The 25,000-nt window shown below is 32.2% G+C and overlaps 1 protein-coding gene across 3 annotated transcripts in view; it reads left to right on the forward strand.

Annotated features, from left to right (window-relative positions):
• LOC137656292 (centromere protein V-like) overlaps positions 1 to 25,000 on the forward strand; it is a 131,901-nt gene that overhangs the window by 52,492 nt on the left and 54,409 nt on the right. Inside the window, exon 1 of one of the 3 annotated variants that reach the window (XM_068390466.1) lies at positions 13,091 to 13,321. The exons of the other annotated variants lie outside the window; for them this stretch is intronic. Within the exon in view, the coding sequence (XP_068246567.1) occupies positions 13,319 to 13,321 (3 nt within the window). The 5' untranslated portion in view covers positions 13,091 to 13,318. Of the gene's footprint in view, positions 1 to 13,090; positions 13,322 to 25,000 lie in introns of those variants that run through there. 3 annotated transcript variants of the gene reach the window in all.

Consider the following 25,000-nt stretch of genomic DNA (forward strand, 5'->3'; position numbering starts at 1 on the left):
ATATATATATATATATATATATATATATATATATATGTAGAAAGAGAGAGAGAGAGAGAGAGAGAGAGAGAGAGAGAGAGAGAGAGAGAGAGAGAGAGAGAGAGAGAGAGAGAGATATGCGTGTAGGTATGTGTGGAGACTTTAATATAATTGAAAGAAAAAAAATGTGGAAAATTAGTTATATATATATATATATATATATATATATATATATATATATATATATATATATATATAAAAATATTCAAATATGCCATATATTATAGTCCCTTAATATCTGGATTTTTTCTATACCTCGGGATCAGAAACCCAAGAAGGAATTAACTTAAAAATTGTAGCCTCTGGTTGGATGGGGAATAAAGCCCTAGTCCGAGAAACTTGGACGACAGTGACAAATCCGGTACCATTTAGCCACAGAGTGATCTCTCTTTGTGGCTAAATAGTATGTCACTGTTGTCCCTGTTTCTGAGACCAAGGTTCGGTCGAACCAGAATCTAATATCTTGAGTTGATTCCCCCGTGAGTCACTGATCCCGTGGTATAGAGAGAATCCAGATATTAAGGGAGCCAAATATATGGCTTATTAGCATATGAAAAACACGTCTAAATATGACAAATTTATCCTATATATATATATATATATATATATATATATATATATATATATATATATATATATATATATATATATATATATATATATATATATATATATATATTATATCCCTACTTGTGTTCGAGCTGGCGGGGTCCAGACATGGATGGCTATATCAAGATTAAGGGAGTACTCTATTGATTTAGGGATATATACAAAAGGTTTGGTCACTGACCGAGGAGGTATTCAACCTTGTCACTGACGATCATTTCATCCCTAGAACGTGCGGGTTGAGGAAGAGTTGTGCTGGTGGCTTAGTTCGCCACTCACCTGGGTGAAGCGAGGTCAGTTCATTCCTGTCAATCGTGATCATTTAAATTCTTGTCTTAGGTACATAAGAAAATATTTTAAAATGTCTAAAGTATGTGCTGTATACAGTTATTATATCACCTCTTTGGCTCCTATTTTGAGGTGTCGTACCCATAGCATTAGAGGCTCTTTGGCCTCTTATTTTGAAGTGTCTTACCTCTAGCATTAAGGGTTCTTTGACCTCTATTTTAAAGAGCTTTACCTCTAGAATAAGATTTTATTTTACCTCTTTTAAATTAAATATTCTTCAACCTCCATTTTGAGATGACATACTTTTACCGTAAGGGGCTCTTTGACCTCTATTTTGAAGTGTTTATCTCTCGCATTGGATTTTCTTTGACCTCTGTTTGAGATGCCATACTTTTAGCATTATAGGCTCATTGACCTCTATTTTGAAGTGCTTTACCTCTAACATTAGATTTTCTTTGACCTCCATTTTAAGGTGCCATACTTTTAACATTAGAGTCTCTTTGACCTTTATTTTGAAGTGCTTTATCGCTAGCATTAGATTTTAATTAACCTCTATTTTGAGGTGCCATACTTTCAGCATTAGGGGCTCTTTGGCCTCTATTTTGAAGTGATTCACCTCTAGCATTAGATTTTCTTTGACCTCCATTTTGAGGTGCCATACTTTTAGCATTAGGGGTTCTTTGGTCTCTATTTTGAAGTGTTTTATCTCTAGCATTATATTTTATTTGACCTCTATTTTGAGTTGCCATATTTTTAGCATTATGGTCTCTTTGACCTTTATTTTGAAGTGTTTTATCTCTAGCATTAGATTTTATTTGACCTGCTTTTTGAGGTGCCAGACTTTTACCATTATGGTCTCTTTGACCTCTATTTTAAAGTGTTTTATCTCAAGCATTAGATTTTATTTGACCTGCTTTTTGAGGTGCCATATTTTTAGCATTATGGTCTCTTTGACCTCTATTTTGAAGTGTTTTACATCTAGCATTAGATTTTTGTTGACTTTTTCGAGGTGCCAGACTTTTAGCATTAGGGGCTCTTTGACCCCTATTTTGAAGTTTTTTACCTCTAGCATTAGATTTTCTTTGACCTCCATTTTGAGGTGCCATATCTTTAGCATTAGGGGCTCTTTGGCCTCTGATCTGGTGTGTTTATCTCTAGCATTAGATTTTCTTTGACCCCCATTTTGAAGTGCCATACCTTCAGCATTAGGTGCTCTTGGGCCTCTATTTTGAAGCGTTTTACCTCTAGTATTGGATTTTCTTTGACCTCCATTTCGAGGTGCCATACTTTTAGCATTAGGGGCTCTTTGGCCTCTGTTCTGATGTGTTTATCTCTAGCATTAGATTTTCTTTGACTCCATTTTGAGGTGACATACTTTTAGCATTAGGGGCTCTTTGGCCTCTGTTCTGGTGTGTTTATCTCTAGCATTAGATTGTCCTTGACCTGCATTTTGAAGTGCCACACTTTTAGCATTAGGGGCTCTTTGGCCTCTGTTCTGATGTGTTTATCTCTAGCATTAGATTTTCTTTGACCTCCATTTTGAGGTGCCATACTTTCAGCATTAGGAGCTCTTTGGCCTCTGTTCTGGTGTGTTTATCTCTAGCATTAGATTTTCTTTGACCTCTATTTTGAGGTTCCATACTTTTAGCATTAGGGGCTCTTTGGCCTCTGTTCTGATGTGTTTATCTCAAGCATTAGATTTTCTTTGACCTCCATTTTGAGGTTCCATACTTTTAGCATTAGAGGCTCGTTGACCTCTATTTTGAAGTGCTTTACCTCCAGAATTAGATTTTATTTTACCTCTATTTTGAAGTGCTTTACTTTTATCATTAGATTTTATTTGACCTCTATTCAGAAGTGCTTTACATATAAGAATTATATTTTATTTGACCTCTATTTTGAGGTGCCATACTTTTAGCATTAGAGGGTCTATGATCTCCTTTAGTAGTAACACAATTCTCACAATCAGCTCCTTATTACGCCACAAGGCGAGCTCTGTGAGTCAAGTTATAACCTCGTCCCTTTGTGTTAATACCTTGATTGGTTTTACTTTATATTAATGATGCAATTTAGGTTGCATCTCTATTCTCCACTAGCCTTGTATCCGAGGGCTCTTTTTAAGATGGTCACCGTTCCTTTGATGGCAGTAGTGATCCGAAAATAGCCAATAACAATGTTGTGTATTGTCAAAAATATCTTAAATTATCAATTATTTGAATACATTTTCATTTTTATATTACCTATTTGGAAATTGTGTACACCTACATATAACGCCATCTAGGTTTTCAAGAATACCTTGGCAGTGTATTTCCTTCTCTCGATAGTCCTTGGTTCTGAAAGGAAAGTATATTCACTATGAAATTTTCACCTTATGTTTAGTGTAGTTTAAACCCTCAACAGCATTTATTCAGGAACCCTATTTGTGTTAACTATATATACTGTTTTATATAACTTTCATACCTCTGTGAATAAACTATCTGAAAATATCCTTTGTGTTCTCGTTAAAAAAACAACAAAAAACATAACCATGTTCACTGTGTAAACTTGCATAGCAGCATACAGATCATGAGAAGTGTTGCAAGCTTCATTTGAAAAAAAGGAGATGCTAAGTATACGGTTATGTTTTCTGAAGCCTTTTGGAAAGCCGTGAAAATTTTGTTCAGGGGCCGTTCAGGGAGCTCCGGGAAGATTCTGTTTTGGAGTCATTCAGAAGTCTATGCTGGCTATTTCTTCTGAAACTATTTGGAGATCCGAGAAAGATTTCTTCCGAAGCCATTCAAAGATTCTGTTCTGGAGTCATTCAGAACTCTATGTTAAGTTTATGACCATTTCTACTGAAGCCATTAGGAGATCTGGGAAAGATTTCTTCCGAAGCCATTCTGAGATTTTGTTCTGCGAGACGACTCTGCCAACTAGCTAAGCCTACCTATTGTCCCCGAAATAGTAAAAAGATAACACCCTCTCGCCGGGCATCTCGAAATTTCCAAAATACGCGGTAAATAACATTAAAAAGCACATGTTCTGTAATTCTCTCTCAAACATGACGCAATACATCATAAAACATAAGAGAACATTACCTAAGCCCTTGTTCCTATCTCACATGAATCCTACAACACTTTCAAATAGACAACGTAAGACTTCATAGCAAACATACGTGAAATGAAAAATTAATTCTTTAAAAAAATACGCAAATTACATATTTTAACTTGAATGTAAAATATAATGAAATTCACGACGAAAGTCTTACGTAATTTACATAAAATACTTATATCTTCATGAGAGGGGCTTTTTTGACGGGCTGGGTATCATCTCTTCAATGCACAAATTAAAACAATATGAATAAATATAAATAAAATTATCAATAAATTACGATATTTACTCTACATTAGACTAGCTTCGTAAGAATATATAAAACTGCACGTGACACATATTTGATTCGGTTGTTAAGCAGTTTTCCAGTTTGACCCAAATATTTCTTGTCACACCCAGTACATGGAATTATGTAAATAGAGCCATTATTATAATTTGGAGAATTATTTATTAGGACATTCTCTACTGTTCCTGAACTTTTAAAAACTACATTTACTTTGAAGATTTTCAATAAGTCTTTGATATAAGCAAAGTTTTCATTGTATGGAAGTACCAGTACATTCTCATTCTTAAAAGATTCCTTATTCTTGTCGGAATAAATTATATATTTAGCTTTCTGTGGAGACTTGTCAATTAAAACTTTAGGATATTTCAAATTAATTCCTATGTCATTAATTCAACAGAATTATGCGTCCATAGATTCGGGGCTGCAAATCCTTAAAACCCTTAAAAACATACTTGAAAGCAACAGAAACTTTTACAATGGTTTACATGAGTACAGTACATGTACTGGGTGTGACAAGAAATATTTGGGTCAAACTGGAAAACTGCTTAACAACCGAATCAAATAACATCTTTATGCAGTTTGGACAGGACAAATATCTAGTGCCTTGTTTGCCCACATGAACGATTTTAACCACTGTATTGACTGGGAAAACTCCTCGGAGATTGTATTTAGTAAAAACCTTGTTAAAAGAATTATTATTGAATCTGCTGCTTTTATTAAATAATTTGATAATCAAATTTTAAATCTCAGCTCTGGTCTTTATAAACTAGACACTCCTCCTGTTCATGAAATTGTAAGGAAGAACAATATAAACGATTGTTAAATTGCTAGTATTTTATTACATAACAATTGTTTATTTACTTTTAACGACTATTAATTAATTTAGCATATTTATGATGCTTTGCTTGTTTGTGGTTTTTATTTCAGTTTTGGTAGGTTTCTTTTTTTAATGATTTTGTTTTCTATTTCACTTTGTACCCTGAAGAAGTGCACGTAATACACGAAAGCGCTTGGTACCTGGTCTTTTACTTTTCTGTTTCCTGTGGATTTTACACTAATATATATATATATATATATATATATATATATATATATATATATATATATATATATATATATATATATAATATATATATATTATATATATATATATATATATATATATATATATATATATATATATATATATATATATATATATATATATATATCATCGTCATCATCTCCCTCGCCTATTGACGCAAAGGGCCTCAACTAAATTTCGCCAGTCGTTTCTATCTTGAGCGTTTAAATCAATACTTCTCCATTCGTCATTTCCTGCTTCACGCTTCTTAGTCCTCAGCCATGTACGTCTGGGTCTTCTAACTCTTCTAGTGCCTTGAGGAGCCCAATTGAAAGTCTGGTGAACTAATCTCTTGGGGAGTGCGAAGACGAAGAGCATGCATGCCCAAACCATCTCATTTGCCCCTCACCATGATCTCATCCACATATGGTACCCTCGAGTAATCTCTATTATAGTTTCATTTCTAATCCTGTCCTGCCATTTAACTCCCAATATTCTTCTGATGGCTTTGTTCCCTAATCTACAAAATCTGTTGGATATTGTTTCATTGTCATACCGCGACTCATGTCCATACAGTAACACTGATCACTCTAAACTGGTATAAAGAATGATGTTTGTGTGTAATTTCAGCCGCTTTGTTTTCCGAATTTTATTAAATCTAGCCATTTTCTGGTTTGTTTTTATTTTAATCTTTCATTAATTTCCAATTCTAAACACCCTGTATTAGAGATCATAGTTCTTAAATATTTAAATGATTCTACCTCATTAATCCTTTCTCCTTCCAATGATATTTCATCTTCCATTGCACATTCGGTTCTCATCATCTCTTGTCTTTCTTCTGTTAATCTTGAGCTCAACCTCCTGTGATATTTCATGCATTCTGGTAAACAAGTATTGCAAATCCTGTGGTGTTCTGCTAATAAGGACATGGTCATCAGCATACCCTAGGTCAGCTAACTTCCTATTACCAATCAAGTCCAATCCTTCTCCACTATCTCCAACTATTCTATGCATTACAAAATCCATGATGAGGATAAACAACATAGGTGACAACACATTCCCATGGAGTACTCCACTGTTCACAGGAAATTTATTTGATAGGACTTCACTTTTGCTCAAAAGTCATTGTTTCAAGGAATGTAGTTAATTTGCATACCCTCGAGTTAGCAAGTTCTACCAGTTTCTATTACTTTACGTCGACGAACGATTATAAAACTTAACCAAACAGATTTCATGATTTTTTTTTCCAGTTCTATCACAAAGATGGTAGATTTTTATTTACCTGGATCAAATGTGATGCCCTGGATTTGCTGAGTCAGTCGGATGTCATGAGTTTAGAGTGGAAAACTTGAACCCTTTGATCTATTTATACTAATTACGATATTCAAATGTACATTTTTAATGTACTTTTGGAAGCTGGTATTTGTTTTTGCTTTATTTCTGAAGCGGTAAAAAAGTGAAAATTAAAAGGAAATGTAATCCTTATACGTTGAGAGATACGTACCATTCCCTTCGAGAAAAAAAAATGTGAATATCTATTCTCTCTCTCTATTACTTCCTTCATTATTTATGCCTGACAACCTGTTTTACCATGCACATCTATTAACGATCCCCCATTCTTACTCATGCCCATGCAAGCCCCTCGACCAATCAACAACCTCATCAACGCCCTGCATGGCTTTGAACGTGATTGACCTTGCTTATTTTCTTTCCTTATTCATATGAATCCGACGTCCTCCGATGTCCCTTGTCCCTCTTCCATAAACAAATGAAATCTTCGTTGCGCAGCCGCCCTGCTCGTTTTCCTCCAACTTTCGCAACCTGATCGATCCATTTTCCAAGATAATGATATCCTTATCTACCGTTTAAGGACATTAATATGACGGTCATTGTCGATATTGTAATGCTAGATGCATCTCTATGGACATTAAGTGATGCTACGAAGCGGCGCGCACTAATATGTCCTCTCGGGAGAGAATGGGAGATAAGATACTTGATAGCTTAGTGACCAATTGTCTGTGGGTAAACTAACAGAATCATTTTACCTCTTAAGTATATCCCACTGATTCATTTGTCAACAAAAACATAGACAGAAGTACTCATTTATATTGTCTGCTCACATGTATATTGGGCTTACATAACCCCCTTTAACTTATAAGGACACATAAAGGTGTTGTTACAAGCCTTAAAAATAAAATAAAAGTGACAAATTATTAGTGACAAATATCTATAGGAGATAGAAGTAGTAGTAATAGCAACTATTTAGGATCCTGCAATTATTATTATTATTATTATTATTATTATTATTATTATTATTATTATTATTATTATTATTATTATTATTATTATTATTATTATTATTATTATTATTATTATTATAACTTGAATAAAACACCACATCGTATCAAGATCTTGGTTATTAAAAATCCACAATTATTTGCGTTGTGTATTTAAAAAAAGAATATTAGGAGCTTTCGCACTTTTTTTCAAGTGCCTCTTCACCTGAAGAGGCACTTTGAAAAAAGAGCGAAAGCTCCTGCTATTTTTTTTTTAAATATACAACGTATATAATTGTGGATTTTTAATACCCATTATTATTATTATTATTATTATTATTATTATTATTATTATTATTATTATTATTATTATTATTATTATAGGTCTGATTGCAACGATTTAAGAAGTTTTCGTAGGTTTAGCTTACCACTGCTGCGGTCGTAATTGTCCCATCATACGTTATTAAGAAACTTGTAGAAATGGTACAAATATCGCCGATGATCATAGATGCTTTAGTCACCAGAGAAACCAATTAGTTTGAAAATTATACAATCTTGCAAAAAATGTGTTTATGTAACCAGCTTTGTGAAAGATATCCTCCCTATTAAGACTTAAAGGTTGTTAATGAACTTAACCTTATATATTTTCAGTCTATTTCTATTTCCTGTTGTTGAGATTAACTATTACCAGCTATTCTACACATGAGTACTGCATATTATAGTAGTAAATTATTTACCTTCAAGAACAAAACAGTTTTCTTTATGTTTCTTGTTAGAAATTGTTTGGTTATTATTATTCATTTATCAGTTTTTTTTTTCTTTTTTTTTTTTTGGGGGGGGGTTGTTAATTAAAGTCTAAAGAGACAGGACTTATTAGAAGTCCATCACTTTCCTCACTAGGCCTATAAGTGTTGTTTCAAATAGCACGCTCCTATGTACAATTTTTGGTTATATATCGACTCCTATCTTCTCAAGATTCCTTTTCAATGACTTGGGTATGATCCCTAGTGCTCCAAGGATTATTGGCACCACATCTACTTGCAATTATTATTATTATTATTATTATTATTATTATTATTATTATTATTATTATTATTATTATTATTATTATTATTATTATTACTAAAAGTAATTGCTGCCTTAGTGGCGTTAATCTTGTATTTAACTTTTTCTATTGTTCTTATTTTCTTTTTCTCTTCATTGCCGCATTCCGCCAGTAACTGTGAATGCATTAATGAAGAGAAAAAAGATAAGAAGAACAATAAAAAAAGTTCATTATAAGATTAACGCCACTAAAGCAGTAATTACTTTTAATAAAACTCGTTTGAAAGAGGGTTATTTCCCGATATATTATTATTATTATTATTATTATTATTATTATTATTATTATTATTATTATTGTTGTTGTTGGTACTATTATTATTATAATTATTATTATTATTATTATTATTGTTGTTGTTGTTGTTGTTGTTATTAGTGTTATTATTTTTATTTTTATTATTATTTTACTAAAATTACAAGAAATATCTAAAAAAAAAAGCAATCATTTGTAAGGTTTTCGTAGGTGCATTAGAGAAAGAAATATACTGTATATACTACTCAATAAGCGCCCCAACTCTTATTAGACCCTGTAATGGGTTGAGCCATCACTGCACCTCACGCAGTACAATTTAGTCATTACTCAAGATTACTTGCCGCGTTCTACGAACTTTTAGCGAACACTGCTTTGTGTCCTCCTACTGTACCTCTGTCCCCACGTCCTTTTTTCCGTCTTGCTGTCAACCCTATTGAAGATTTACTTCATAGTGCAACTGTTGCTTAATTGTACACTCACGCAGACTATTCTTTCATATTTATCTTCCTCTTGCTTTTTAAGATGTTATAGTTTATATATGAAAGATGTATTTTAATGTTGTTACTGATTTTAGAATTTTTTATTTTAATTGTTCATTACCTCTCTTTCGGTTCATTTATTTCCTTGTTTCCTTTCCACATTGGGCTCTTTTTTCCCTGTTGGAGCCCTTGGGCTGATAGCATCCTGCTTTTCCAACTAAGGTTGTAGCTGAGCTTGTAATAATAATAATAAGAATAAGAATAAGAATAACTGTGAGGTACTTGGACAGTGGATAGCTTCACATTACCAGAGACAAGCAGTTTTAAAGGAATTCTATGGAACAAAACCGACAAGCAAAGAAAAGATATTTGTGCGTATATACTGTATATGCATATATATATATATATATATATAATATATATATATATATATATATATATATATATAGTTAGATATATATATATATATATATATATATATATATATACACACACATATATATATATATATATATATATATATATATATATATATATATATATATATATCTATATATATATATAAATTTCTACCACACATACATATGTACAGTATATATATATATATATATATATATATATATATATATATATATATATATATATATATATATACACATATATGTATATATATACATATATATAATATGTATATATGTATATATATGCATTTATATATTTAAGTGTAACCTATTGTGTATTGTGTATGTATAACTTTATATATATATATATATATATATATATATATATATATATATATATATATATATATGCGTGTGTGTGTATGTGTGTATTTATATATCTAAGTGTAACCTTTATGTGAACTGTATATGTATAACTTTATCTGATATATATACATATATATATGTATATGTATATAAATAAATATGTGCATTTATATGTTTAAGTGTAACCTATATATGTACTGTTTATGTATGACTTTATGTACTATATATATATATATATATATATATATATATATATATATATATATATATATATATATATATATATATACTGTATTATATATATATATATATATATATATATATATATATACTGTGTGTATATATATATATATATATATATATATATATATATATATATATATATATATATATAACTGTATATATGTATGTATGTACGTATGTATACACACACAAACACGGCTACAGGGAAAAAGAAAAAAGTTTAGCCGCAACACTTCATGCATATCACCCAAGTAAAAAGCCATGGATTTGAATTCTAGCCAATGTCTGGTAAAATACATAATACATATCGCCTTTATTAACCCAAGGTGTGTATTAGGTTTTTTTTTTTTTTTTTTTTTTTTTTTTGGAGGGGGGGGTGTGTGGTGGTATTTAGATGACTAATTGTAACAACCAAGGTTAATTAGTGATCTGGGTGGACAACCATATATCTCTATAGACAGGATGAGAACCACGGGTGTCTTTACTATTATATACATCATATGTATATGTTTTATATACATGATACATTTTGCACATTTAGACGTGATTTTCCTATTCAAATAAGCCATATATTATACTCCTCCTAATCTCTAGATTCTCTCTGTACCTCGGGATTAGAGATTCCAGGAGGAATCAACTCAAATATGATAGCTTCTGGTCGGCCGGGGAATCGAACCCGGGCCCGAGAATACTGTGACTGTCACCTGTTTTTCGGTCCGGGTTCGATTCCATGCCTGACCCCTTGGGTTGCTAATCCCGAGGTACAGAGAGAATCTAGATATTAGGAGGAGTGTTATATATGGCTTATTTGAATATATATATATATATATATATATATATATATATATATATATATATATATATATAAATATGTATGTATGTATGTATGTATGTATGTATGTATATCAACACAACATCGATGTTGTGATGATATTTATCCATATTAACTCATTAGGGGTAATTTGAATGAATTACTATCAATTGTGTCACGTGGTGGGCCGGGAAGTCGGGTAAAACTCGCTGGTAAGAGACTGATGTCTCGCCAGGTAAATCCTAGAACAGCTGATTAGCCGTTAGGTCCCGTTTTGTTTTATGGCCTCTCGTGGCCTTTCATTAGAAGCGTTCGATCCCAAGTATGAGGTAGAAATTTATCTTATATATATATATATATATATATATATATATATATATATATATATATATATATATTTATATATATACATACAGGTATGTGTATGTCCTAAGTAATGTACATTGTTATGCAAGCGGAAGCAAGGGTATAGTGTATTCGATTGCAATTTGAAATATCTTACAGTATTTCGAGGGAAATGACGATAAGAAGCAAGATGAATAGATTTAGATATTTTTTTATAAAGTAGAAGTGAAAAAGATTAATTAGAAAGACACTACGAGAGGAAGCAGCTAGTAATAAACTGAATTCTTGAGAGAGAGAGAGAGAGAGAGAGAGAGAGAGAGAGAGAGAGAGAGGAGAGAGAGAGAGAGAGAGAGAGAGAAGGAAACTTGCCAGCGAGTAATAGGAATATAAACATGAAAATACGAATGAAATTTGATACTAAGGAAAAGGGGAAAAGTAATGGTATTTATTGGAATAACAAGGAATTGTTTCCTTGGAATTCTCGGACAAGAATTCTATTTTTCCTAAAGTGTGATTGTGAGTCAGCAGTGAATAATGGCCTCCAGGCGTCAACCGTCCGTGTGCTAAGTTCATAACATTTTAATTAATTACATTATTGTCTTTTTAGAAAGAATTTCAAATTAAACACTAAAATTTCAGATAATGATTGGTAAATAATTGTAAGGTTGCCCGTATGTTGTTACACGTAGCAGATGACGTCACATCGAATATGATATTTTGTGATTCAAAAGATCACGTATACATGCAATTATTGCCGCATTCACAATTTTACTTCTTAAATTGTAAACGAATCTCTTTTGCACAGAACTCCTATTGTGCTAGTCTCTTCATACATACACCCACACAGGAGGCTCATTAACAACGTGTCGAAACCATCCCACAGACATTTCACCACATTTTTTTTTATTTATTTGTTTATTTTTTTTTTTTGAATGATCGAACGACGAGATAGGTTGGTGAAAATAGTGTCTTATTCGGTAGTTGTAGAAATGAGAGTTGAAAGATTTTTGGAAAGTCATTATGGAAAGGAAGAGTCTTGATATCCAGGATTAAGCCTACTTATGCAAAAGGGTTTAATGTTGCAAAGCTGATATTTTGTGTAGGTGGCGAAGCAGCTAAGGTTGTGGAAGTTTTTTGGCATAACGACTTTATTCCTGATTTAACAGTTAAAAGTATGAGTGTGGTAGAAACCATACTAATTCCAACATACTTACGTTGTTGCATTCAATGGGGTAGAGATAACAATATAATCAACACATTCAATTGGTAACATATGGGTGAAATTAGGGACCAATTAAGAGAGAGAGAGAGAGAGAGAGAGAGAGAGAGAGAGAGAGAGAGAGAGAGAGAGAGAGAGAGAGAGAGAGAGAGAGAGAGAGAATGGTGGGGAGAGTGATAAGATATAAATGAGACCGCGATTTGTTGAACAGGACCAGTTTCTAACACGCTGCTGCCGGAGTCGTTGCTTCCCCCTTCCTGTTGTTCGTCAGTATCTCCCATCACCCGCCTTCCTACACAAGAAAAACACCAACGCAGCTGGAAGCCGATTCGCCTATACGATTTGAATTATTTTCGGATTGTTGTTATCTGTTTTAATTAGGCGTCTACGGTGATCTCGGGCGTAACCTTTGGAGAATTCCGACTGACTGTATTCCAAAAATCTTAGGAAAAATGGTAAGAATTTTTTTTTTTTCGGAACTTTCTAGACACATATATTGTCATCAACGCACGAATGAAAAAAAAAAATCTATAATCCTGCTAGCTATTGTATATTAATGTTATATTAAAAAAATATCAATTGAATTATACTGGCGACGAAATTATGGTTACTAATTAGCTTATTGTCTAAAGGTCTCTCTCTCTCTCTCTCTCTCTCTCTCTCTCTCTCCTCTCCTCCTCTCTCTCTCTCATCTCTCTCCTCTCTCCTCTTCTCCTCTCTCTCGTCTCATATATATTATATATATATATATATATATATATATATATATATATATATATTATATGCGTGTGTGTGTAAAATGTATATGCATATACAGTACACGAGTCATTTTTACCACATGTATAATTATCTACAATCTTATGACTTAATAGCTAAGGAGTAATTGTAACGATTACATGCACAAGCACCTATGTAAATAAGTATATATTTATATATACACATACATATATATATAGTATATATATAATATATATATAATATATATAGTATATATATAATATAATATATATAGTATATATAATATAATATATAATATAATATATAATATACATAATATATATATTATATATATAATATATATAAAGATTGACAGAATGGCCTGTCAACGTGATTGGCTTCTACACTTGTTTTGAAGGTGGGAGGGGCAGGGTGGCCGATGATGCACTTACCACTACAAGCCATTATCTGAACCATGAACTAAATAAAATGTTTAACCATCGGTGACAGGTCTCGAAACTGGGCAACGCAGGTTAAAGAAAGGGCGCTATAGATTTAGTTCACTTCATGCATATATCATATAACTTAATTCATATACATTTTACTTTGGTTGATTGAAATCATTAGCACCATCGTATCACAATACTATATTGTTTATTGCTTTAGGCCCAAATACGATATATATATATATATATATATATATATATATATATATATATATATATATATATATGATATTTGCACCTTAGGCAATAAACAACATAGTATTGTAATACGATGGTGATTGATGGTGCTAATGAATTTAATCAACCAAATTAGATTAATATGAATTAAGTGTATATATATATATATATATATATATATATATATATATAATATATATATATATATATATATAAGTATATATATGTACATATATATGTATATATATAAATATATATATACACATATACACACATATATATACACATACATACACACAAATATATTAGATAGTTAGATATATTAACTCTGGCATTATTTGGAGAGAGAGAGAGAGAGAGAGAGAGAGAGAGAGAGAGAGAGAGAGAGAGAGAGAGAGAGAGAGAGAGAGAGAGTTCCACTCAAATATTAAATTTTATTTTTCTTCCTTGATTGGAGGCATAATTAGTAGCATTTGATAAAGGTAGTATTACCTCCGGTTTCGGTATTTTATACAAGTTACTCTGTGTTTGGAGTGTTTTAATTGCAGTTGGTATCAAGCCCATAATCAGCTGACATGACTTGCAGGTGTCTTTTTAACTTATTTTTTGTTAAGATGTATTGTTGGAAGCAGTTCCGTAGGTCAGGCAATATACATTTTTTTATAATAGATATTATCTCAACATTTGTCGCTATTCCATTTTCATGAATAATATATTACATAGGAACACGCAAGCCTATATATATATATATATATATATATATATATATATATATATATATATATATATATATATATATATATATATGTAATGTTCCTCACATACGCACACATTTATATATATATATATATATATATATATATATATATATATATATATATATACACATATACATATATATATATGCATATATATATATATATATATATATATACATATATATATATATATATATATATATATATATATATACATATATACATATATATATATATATATATATATGTGTGTGTGTGTGTGTGTATCTTACATACTCAGTGAACAATTTTAATATCCGTACTAGCCTATCATCCTTTAGAGTAAGAAACGAGAGAGAGAGAGAGAGAGAGAGAGAGAGAGGACGACGACCGTCTGAAAGAGCTTGTTGAAACCCCCTACGGTACCAAAAAGTTAAGTAACTTTAATCTGAAAAGGAGAAACTAAAAATATACAGCTAGATATTTGTGGAAATTATATGCGATTTGACATTGAAATTTTCACTTTACTTTTTTTTCTAACTTGCAAACTACTTATGCTTCTCTACGACTAAAGGATTTTAGTTAGAGGTGGAATGATCTGATATTTACAGTCTACAGGAGTAGTTTTCTCTCAATTATGTTTATATGAAATGTCTGAGATTTGATTTTGAAACTAAATTATATCACCATTTCCACTCCGCTTAACTTAAAAAATTCTAGGAGTAATGAAAATCAGAGTCATTACAGATATTGACTCTGATGAAAATGTCAACAACAGCTTCGCAAAAACGGTATATTATTAACAATCTGTCCTATCTTGCCACGAACAAGTTAGATCAAAGTTATATTTTCTTTTGAGATGTGACATGTCTTGCCATTCTTATCTCGCAATGTTATTATTTCACAAGAATGTAATCATATGCTATTAATATTTTAGTTTATCCTTTCATCGGATATTTGTACTGTAACGAAGTCAACAAAAATAGAAATCGCACACTTTCTCACATTCAGTCGCAGTTTATTGATGGCTTTTGTATTCCCTCTGGGGAAGTGTACCCTTCAGCTAATTTGCTACAAACAAGATCTAAAGAATAGCAATCCACATCTTAAAAACAGATCTTTTGTAGGCACGTGTTTGTACATGTTAATAGCGGACCAAATAAACAAACATCACAGAAGAGTAATTACGAAAGGTATCTAGATTACGTATGGCAATGTAATCAGCGAAGTTCTTCCAGCTTGCATGATCCTTAAATCAGATATATTTTGAACTAGGGGGAATTGTTGACCACATTTAACATGCCGTTTGCTGAGTTATCCTGTAAAGCTACTTAAAGATAAGATAATCTCTAGGTCGTCATGGAGCGAAGAATAATCCCCGTCAATTCTTCAGACCAGTTTTGTTTGCTGTAAAAATGTTCTTACGTTTTGAGTTATTCTAATCTCAAGTGCCATGATTTAAGTATTTTTTTTTATGACTATTTATATTTGATATTGTCTGCATGCATGTAAACATAGCCAACATATGCACATGCATATAAAGCAACTAAAGGTATGTAAATTATGTAAACTGAAATCAAATTAAGACAAATTTCCACCTTGTAATTCCGGTTTGGCATATCAAACACTCTCCTTGCGATAAATTGATATAAATCCCTGAAACAAGTCCATGCTTTTGTCCTAGCCTAGATCGAACGCCTCGTCACTGAGGAACTCCTGATAATTCTTATGCAATGGCCTACTGCACGTGATCATTTATTCTAAAGGAGTGGCCTCATAATTTCCCTCTTCCGGAGTGACATGACGTCACTTATGTGTGAATATTAATGTGTCCTCAGTAATCAATGTGAACACAACTAATAATTCTCTCTCTCTCTCTCTCTCTCTCTCTCTCTCTCTCTCTCTCTCTCTCTCTCTCTCTCTCTCTCTCTCTCTCTCTCTCTTAATGTCAGTTAAGGAGAGAAATTTCTAAGGGACTTTACTTAAAAACCTGTATGATTCTCTAAATGCCTGATGGCATTTAGGGAGAAAATGACAAAGGATATCAACTTCCTTCTAAAAAGTCCTATTATAGCGGTAGGCTGCTTGCCTCATCAGCCTTCGTATTTCTTTTGATTTTGGCAAAAGACTATGTACTTTTTTTTTTCTTTTATTATGAAAATACAATTACATATTCTTAACATACATCTTTTTTTTTCTTTTATAAAGAAATATTCCTTAACAAATTATATTTTACAATTTTTATATACATTATAACATCTATTATAATATGATAAAATTACATTTTTATTTTATTATTTTTCTAAATATGTTTTTAAGTTAGAAACATACTGATTTGTGAAAATATTTTTAACATTATTCTTATATCCAATAATATTTACATTAAATGTATTTAACAGTTTATTCTGTATACACTTAATAATTTGCTGTTCAGCACTTATTCCCAATTGTCTTGCCATCCAGATACTTGAAATAAAATCTGCTATTATTACCATTGCTGTATTTTCATCTCTTTTTGAGTTGGCTTCAAAATCTAGTTTTATAATCCTTAACCTGTTATTAGTTTTCAATTTACAACATTTTCTAACCACAAGGCTATGTACTTGGTATATAGTCAGATATAGTGGAACAAAGCCGAGTTGGATAAAGGTACTAAGTTTTTTATCATTTTCCCCCAAAAAAAATCCCACCGCTTAGTTGTTTTATGCTCTTATAAAAGAAAAATTCCGTCAACAACCTCACAAGTTGTGAAATAGTTACGGATAAACTCTAAATTTCACAGCATCTGAGTATCATTTTAAGGCGGAATGTAAGTTTTATAAGAGCTAAGCACAATTAATTCATTATAACTATTTAATGAACCTTTGTTAATATTTCCTTTCGTTCGCACCGCTGACAACTGAATTTCATTCAGTTTGTAAATGCTTACTTTATATGTTCTAAGCTAGTCCATGCCTACAGAATTTGCTATTATGTAAATATTTAATTTTTAGTCCATGCAACTAGTAATTATATAATACATATGCATCGAAACGGTAATTGATATATTCTGCTGTTTTATGCCTTTATGAAAATAATCTATAAAGAAATGAGGTTCTATAGAGTTCCACCATATACTTGACCTTACTTACTAATGGAGGATTTTAAGTTTAGACTATAATCTTCTTTCCCACCGTTTTCCCTACATTAAGGGATCGGTTACCTGATGTGCCCTCTCCAATGCCTTCTATCAAAGCCTTCCTCTATCACCAAACGTCTTCTCTCCATATCATCATTCACCTTTCTCTCCATCAAATTTTCTGCCTCCCTCTTGAGCTTCTCACCCTAACAGGTTCCTCCCAAGGCCCCTTTACTCCTTCCCACGATCCATCCTTAACACGTCCCCACACAATCTCAGTCGTTACGCTCTTATCACCACCGTGATCTTTACTACGCCTGCCACTCTTCTCATTTCCTCATTTTTCAGCATTTCAAGCAGTGATATTCTCATAATGCATCTCGGCATTCCCATCTCTGTTCTCTCAAACCTTTCCTCCTCTTTACGTCATAGAGTCTAACACAGGCAGTTTTCCCAGATTGTGAGAAAGTTGCATGTATCAAGCCTGTCTATAAGGAAAAGGTGATACAGACCATTCAAGTTCATATAGGCCACTATCAAATCTGTCATATCTTTCGAAGATTATTGAAACTGCTGTACACGAACAAACCTGGAAACATCTGAAACAATCTAATGCCATGGCCGATGATCAATCTGCATACAGAGAAAATTACTCCTCAGAAACAACAGTGTTAGCGATTAAAAATTACGTAACAGAAATTATAACAAATGGCAAGTGTTGCATTCTTGTGATGCTTGATCTAAGTGCAGCATTTGATACCGTAGAACATACATATCTGATGGAAGACCTTAAAGCTGTGGGCATTGTAGAACGAGCATATTGCTGGTTTGAGAGTTATATTGAAAACCGCAAAGTTAAAGTAGTAATATCAAATGTTGAATCTGAGACAAGAAAACTAACCAAAGGCAGTGTACTAGGTCCTCTCCTGTTTGAAATTTACACGATTGAACTGGCAAATATACTTGAAACTCACAGATATAAGTTTAGAATATACGCTGATGATGCATAATTCTATTTCCCAATAGAATCAGTTGATGAAGCTAAAAGAAAGATACATGAAATGATGAATGATATTAAGGCTTGGATGTTAACAAAAAAGCTCAAGCTCAATGAAGATAAAAGTGAATGTATTATTTTTGGAGATGAAAAAGATTTAAAAAGAATCGAATGCTTCCAAAGAATTGAAATAGGTCAATCGATCATTGACCTAAAGAAATCTGTCAGGAATCTTGGAGTAATCATGGATGATAGACTGACAATGAATGAACATATAAATAATATGGTAAGAAATTGTAACTATCATATCAGAAACATAGCATTTATTAGTAAATACTTAAATGAAAAATCTATGGTCATACTCATTAATCACGACATATTTTCAAGAATTGATTACTGCAACTTACTGTTCTATGGCTTACCAAATTATCAGCTGAAGAAAATTCAGAGTACAAAACAGAGCCGCTAGATTAATAAAAGGACTACACAATAGGGATAGAGTTACCCCTGCACTAATTAAATTACACTGGCTGCCGGTAAAGGCGAGAATTGAATACAAGCTACTCTTACTAACGTTTAAGATACTGAACCAAAAATGAACCAAAATATCTAAAAGAATGCCTGAACAAACTAGAACTAGAAACAAATGTTACCGTAAGACACATGATTGACAAACATAGACTATCTGAACCAAGAACAAATAGTAAATTTGGTGAAAGGACTTTTAGCTACTGTGCGCCTAGACATTATAATAAACTGCCAACTGAAATGAAGGACCTAAAGGGAGCCATTGAATTTAAGAAGAAACTAAAGACATTACTTTTCACAAGATCATATGATTTGGAAGATGCTACAATCAAAGAATTTTATAAGTTATAATGAAAATGTTTCGTTAGATGATTGATATGGACCCGCCCGAGAAGTAGTTCACTCGACTTCATTAGAGGGTTGGATTTAAACCCAAAACAAGTAACAAGTAAGAATAAAGTTTGGATTATAACCCCTTTACTAAATAATAAAATGACGGTTAACCGTTTAACTTAAATATGACTCGCATCATTGTAATGTTATATTTTGCAATTATTCCTATTAAAATGGTTAGTAAGTTATTAAATTGGTACCTGGCTTTAAATGCAGGTGGTTCATTTCACTCATAAGTTTAGAGTCAAATAACTCCTCGCTCGTCTTCCTAACCATGACTACAGCTCGCTCTAAGCCTAAATGAGCGCTAAACACGAATCGCGTGTTCATCGAAAGGAGTCATCTTGTTTGTCTAACTCTAATGGATGACAGTCCACTTCAGACCAAGCGATGACTATTTACTTATTTGATTGAAAAGGAAACGAGTAAACAACGTCAATTTACATAGAAAGTTGATGCAATAGAAAGACGAGCAAAATGCCTGTGTAACATATATGCAGTCAAAATGCTCCCGTTTTCAGTAGATAATTTATTCAACAGTAATCTCTAACGCATTTTGCAAAGTTCTTATTTTACCACTTTTCATGGCTTGAACAATGGAGAATTATATTTATGACGTCTTACAGTTTATTCTTTTAATCCAGAGTCCCTCCTATCCTATGACTAAACATTCGTTCTACCTGGATTGAACAAGTTCGGAATTTAAATGTTTAAACGGCCCTCATGATTGGCAGAGGTGAGGGACAATGACACTGCCCTATCAAGCAGGACACTGACCTACTGTAGATACTAACCATATATACATACATATGATCAGCGCCCAAGCCCCTCCACCCAAACTAGGATCAAGGTCGGCTAGGCAATGGCTACTGATGACAGCCGATAGACCTATAGGTTCCCCCAAACACTCCATCTTTAGTTCACAAGGATGGTGAGATTTCAGCGACCAAAGGAACTAGTGAATTTGAGCCAGACTCGAACCCCAGTCTGACGATCACCAGTCAGGAACGTTACCACATCGGCCACCACATAGAATATCCTTCTTTATCATAAGATTGTTTATTGTAACAGTGCTACATAAAGAAATTGATGCAGAGTTAAAAATATACTCTGAACACAAGAGACATCGCGGTTTCTGTCTTGAATAACCCAATATAAAATATATAAGGACAAATTGAGAAAACAACATTAAATCCTCAAAAATCTTACGCCCTACTAATCATGAGTGAACGAGAAGGGAATTGAAACAAAATGCGCAGGGATGTACAATAATTATCTTTTAATGTTTAAACAATTATAATTCTTGAGCAACACAACGTTTTACGAGACTTCCAATCTTTCTTACAAGTTCTTGAATTGCAATATTTACAACTAGTGCAAAGGACCCGTCAAAAATGACGGCGGGCACACGCTCCCCCCTCTCACCAGGGAATAACTACTCTCTCCCCATACCCTAGAGACGGAGAGAGCTGAGCCTGACTGAAAAGAAATATATGTATATATATATATATATATATATATATCGTACACTTGCTCTTTATTATATAGAGGCGATTCCATGAAGACATAAAACTCAAGAGAAATTAGGTAACATGATGGAAGATTTGTACATGAATGAAAGAGTAAGCGTAGTGAGTGAAAAGCTATTATTTCTAGTTCATTACTCCTCAATTACAATGTCAATGAAAGTACTGAAGATGTTTGCGTTTCTCTCGTTGCTCCTCAACAACACAATAAACGATTTTCTAACGATGACGGAATTTGTAGATAAATTGTCGCAAATGGCGCTAAAAAAAAGGTAACGTCTACCATGGGTATTACATTCTCAAATCGATCTTTATTTATCACATTCTGCAGATAACAAGCACTTCTAAGTAGTTAGTTGTCCTGTGATTTGTTTTCGTTGCAATTAAGCCCAAGTTATTTGTTCCTGAACGGACAGTCTGGACTGATGATCCTTCTTGACAATCTTAAATTTGAAGCATAAGCAGGAAGTTCATACTGAATGGCAATGGATATATTTTAGATTTCTACCCTCAGCAAAGTGTGATGCAGGATAATAGGTCAGGGTTGAAAGCTTGCAACATGAGCTGCAAGAACGTTGAACTAAAGTATAGTTCAGTAAATGCTGATGTTTCTGCACATTTAAGGAGAACATCCTATTCATTGGTTGTTGAATTAAACAATATTCTATCAACTACTTTTAACTCTTTATGAATGAGCCTATTTTGATCTTCATTTTTCGCTGAACTCTTGTGATTAGCTTATTTGTCCACTTGATCAGGTCCGACTGAATTTTCTTTTCAATCCAGGTGCGAGGATCTATCACGTCTGTCTGATATTGTTAGTTCACCTGAGTTCCATAGAGGTATATCGCTTCAACTTATAGGAGAAATTGCCCTAGAAGTAAATGAATGATGTTAGAAGATATATGATGGAAGTGGTGGGTTTGAGATAAAAAGGATCGAGTAAATACAGTTATTGGCGAAAACAGTACACTTTGACCAGCAAATGATTGGAATAAATGCAAAGACGACCGTATTCTTTTTAGTCTACGTACGCTAAAATAATAAAAAGAATCGTTGTAATAACTAACTGAGGAGTAATCGAGTAAAATTTTAGCTTAATGAATCCTAAAAGTTGAAAGGGGAAACATTAGGTAGAATTATTATAATAACCTAAACCTAACTTATTATGGTAAAGTTAAGTTATATTTTGTGACTGCTCTCTCTCTCTCTCTCTCTCTCTCTCTCTCTCTCTCTCTCTCTCTCTCTCTCTCTCTCTCTCTCTCTCTCTCTCATGCAAGCAATTATATATATATATATATATATATATATATATATATATATATATATATATATATATATATATATATATAATGTGTGTGTCTATGAGTATGTATATGCCTATGGGTTTGCATTAAGGAAAATAGAAACCCTAATTTAGTCGTCCTTATCACTGCGTTTATAAGCGATTTAGTTAAAGCTTATTGTAAGAAATGTAGATAATACGCCTCTATGACTCAACTCGAAACACCCGGTTATGGTCTTTGCTACATGTTGCCTATGCATACAGCCTTTAATAAATACGTCACTAAGTGTGTAATTAGTAACACCAATTTTAGCTCTAAATCCCAGAATTTAAAAAAAAAAAAAAAAAGTTTAAGTCTAAAACTGCTTTTGAATACTTCGGTTCATGGGAATATTATAAAGAAATCCTTATTGCCTTAATATAAACTGTATAACTGGTTGAAATTCTCTCCTTCCTCAGCCCGAGTTTCAGTTACTATGTACGTTCCTCCTCATAAAACCCAAAGCAATATGCACACTTCTTTACTTAATAAGGTGAGGTTTAGCTAAGCTTTTCTAGTACGTTGTAAGCAACTAAATTGGTCCAGTCAATCATAACAGTATAGTTGAAAACCATAAGTAGAAGATTAGGCTCAGGATCAATGCTTAACACAAATATAGATCTTATGTATATGTGTATATATATATATATATATATATATATATATATATATATATATATATATATATATGTGTGTGTGTGTGTGTGTGTGTGTATACTGTATATTTATGCAATATATGTGTGTGTATATATATATATATATATATATATATAGAGAGAGAGAGAGAGAGAGAGAGAGAGAGAGAGAGAGAGAGAGAGAGAGAGAGAGAGAGAGAGAGAGAGAGAGTTTATTTAAAGATAAATGGGTGTATTTGAAAATCACTATTATTAATATGCAAAAATGAATTAAGAGACATATCTTTAGGAGTTTTAGAGTAATAGATAACGTTAGCATATTTATTAAATACTTTGCTCTTCTAAGTTTTAATTGCCTGATTTTACTTATTTGTTTGTAAGTTTTGATGTGCTATCGGTATCTTATTTTCATTATTATTATTATTATTATTATTATTGTTATTGTTATTATTATTGTTATTGTTGATATTATTATTATTATTATTATTATTATTATTATTATTATTATTATTATTATTATTACTTGCTAAGCTACAACCCTAGTTAGAAAAGAAGGATGCTATAAGCACAGGGGCTCCAACAAGGAAAATATCCCAGTAAGGAAAGGAAACAAGGAAAAATAAAAGATTTTGAGAACAGTAACAACATTAAAATAAACATTTCCTATGTAAACTATGACAACTTTAACAAAAAAGAGGAAGAGAAATTAGATAGAATAGTGTGAAGGTGACAGTATTGAATTGATATTTTTGTTCTGTAGATAAATTTCCTTCGGACTTCTCTAACAAATATAAATTATATTATTAATAACAGGGTAATCAATTTCTTAGGGACTGCTTTTAATTTTTAAGACAAAGCATTTCCTATTTTCTACAAAAAGAAAAGAAAAGAAAAAACAACAACAATGGGACTGAGTATGACAAGGCCTGCATTTAAATAAACAAGACGCCAAAAGCTTTTTGCGTTGTGCTGAGAATCCGGATTCTTATCAAGTCCCTTCAAATATTACTAACGTTTGGCTTTTGTTTTGTTACGTTAGCACAATGGTACCAATTTTCCCATTTGCTTTCCGGTGGTTAGTGATCCTCGCGCTATCAAGAAGAGTGTTGGGTGTTTTAAGTCGCCTTTAATTAGGAAAGTCGATTCCATCCGTCTTTGTCGTTCTTTATTTTTCTTTCTATCCTTGAAGATTGACGTAGATTAGGAAATCTATCCGTCGTTTTGGTTTTATTTATGAAAACTGCATTTCATCATATTTCAACCATTCATAGTATATCAAATTGGGACACTTTTTACCACTTTTTAGAAGAGGGAGTAAATATAATCTACTGTTGTTTGTGAGAAACTGTTTTTGAACGCAATTTACGTAACTGACTGAAGTTAGAAAGGTTGAAATACTGTAAATACATAAATTTCAAGCCATTGTAGAAGTAAAGCTTTATTTGAAGAAGTGAACGAAAAATTACATGATTCAT

This window comes from Palaemon carinicauda, chromosome 1, assembly GCF_036898095.1.
Source record: "Palaemon carinicauda isolate YSFRI2023 chromosome 1, ASM3689809v2, whole genome shotgun sequence".
Classification (NCBI taxonomy): Eukaryota; Metazoa; Arthropoda; class Malacostraca; order Decapoda; family Palaemonidae; genus Palaemon; species Palaemon carinicauda.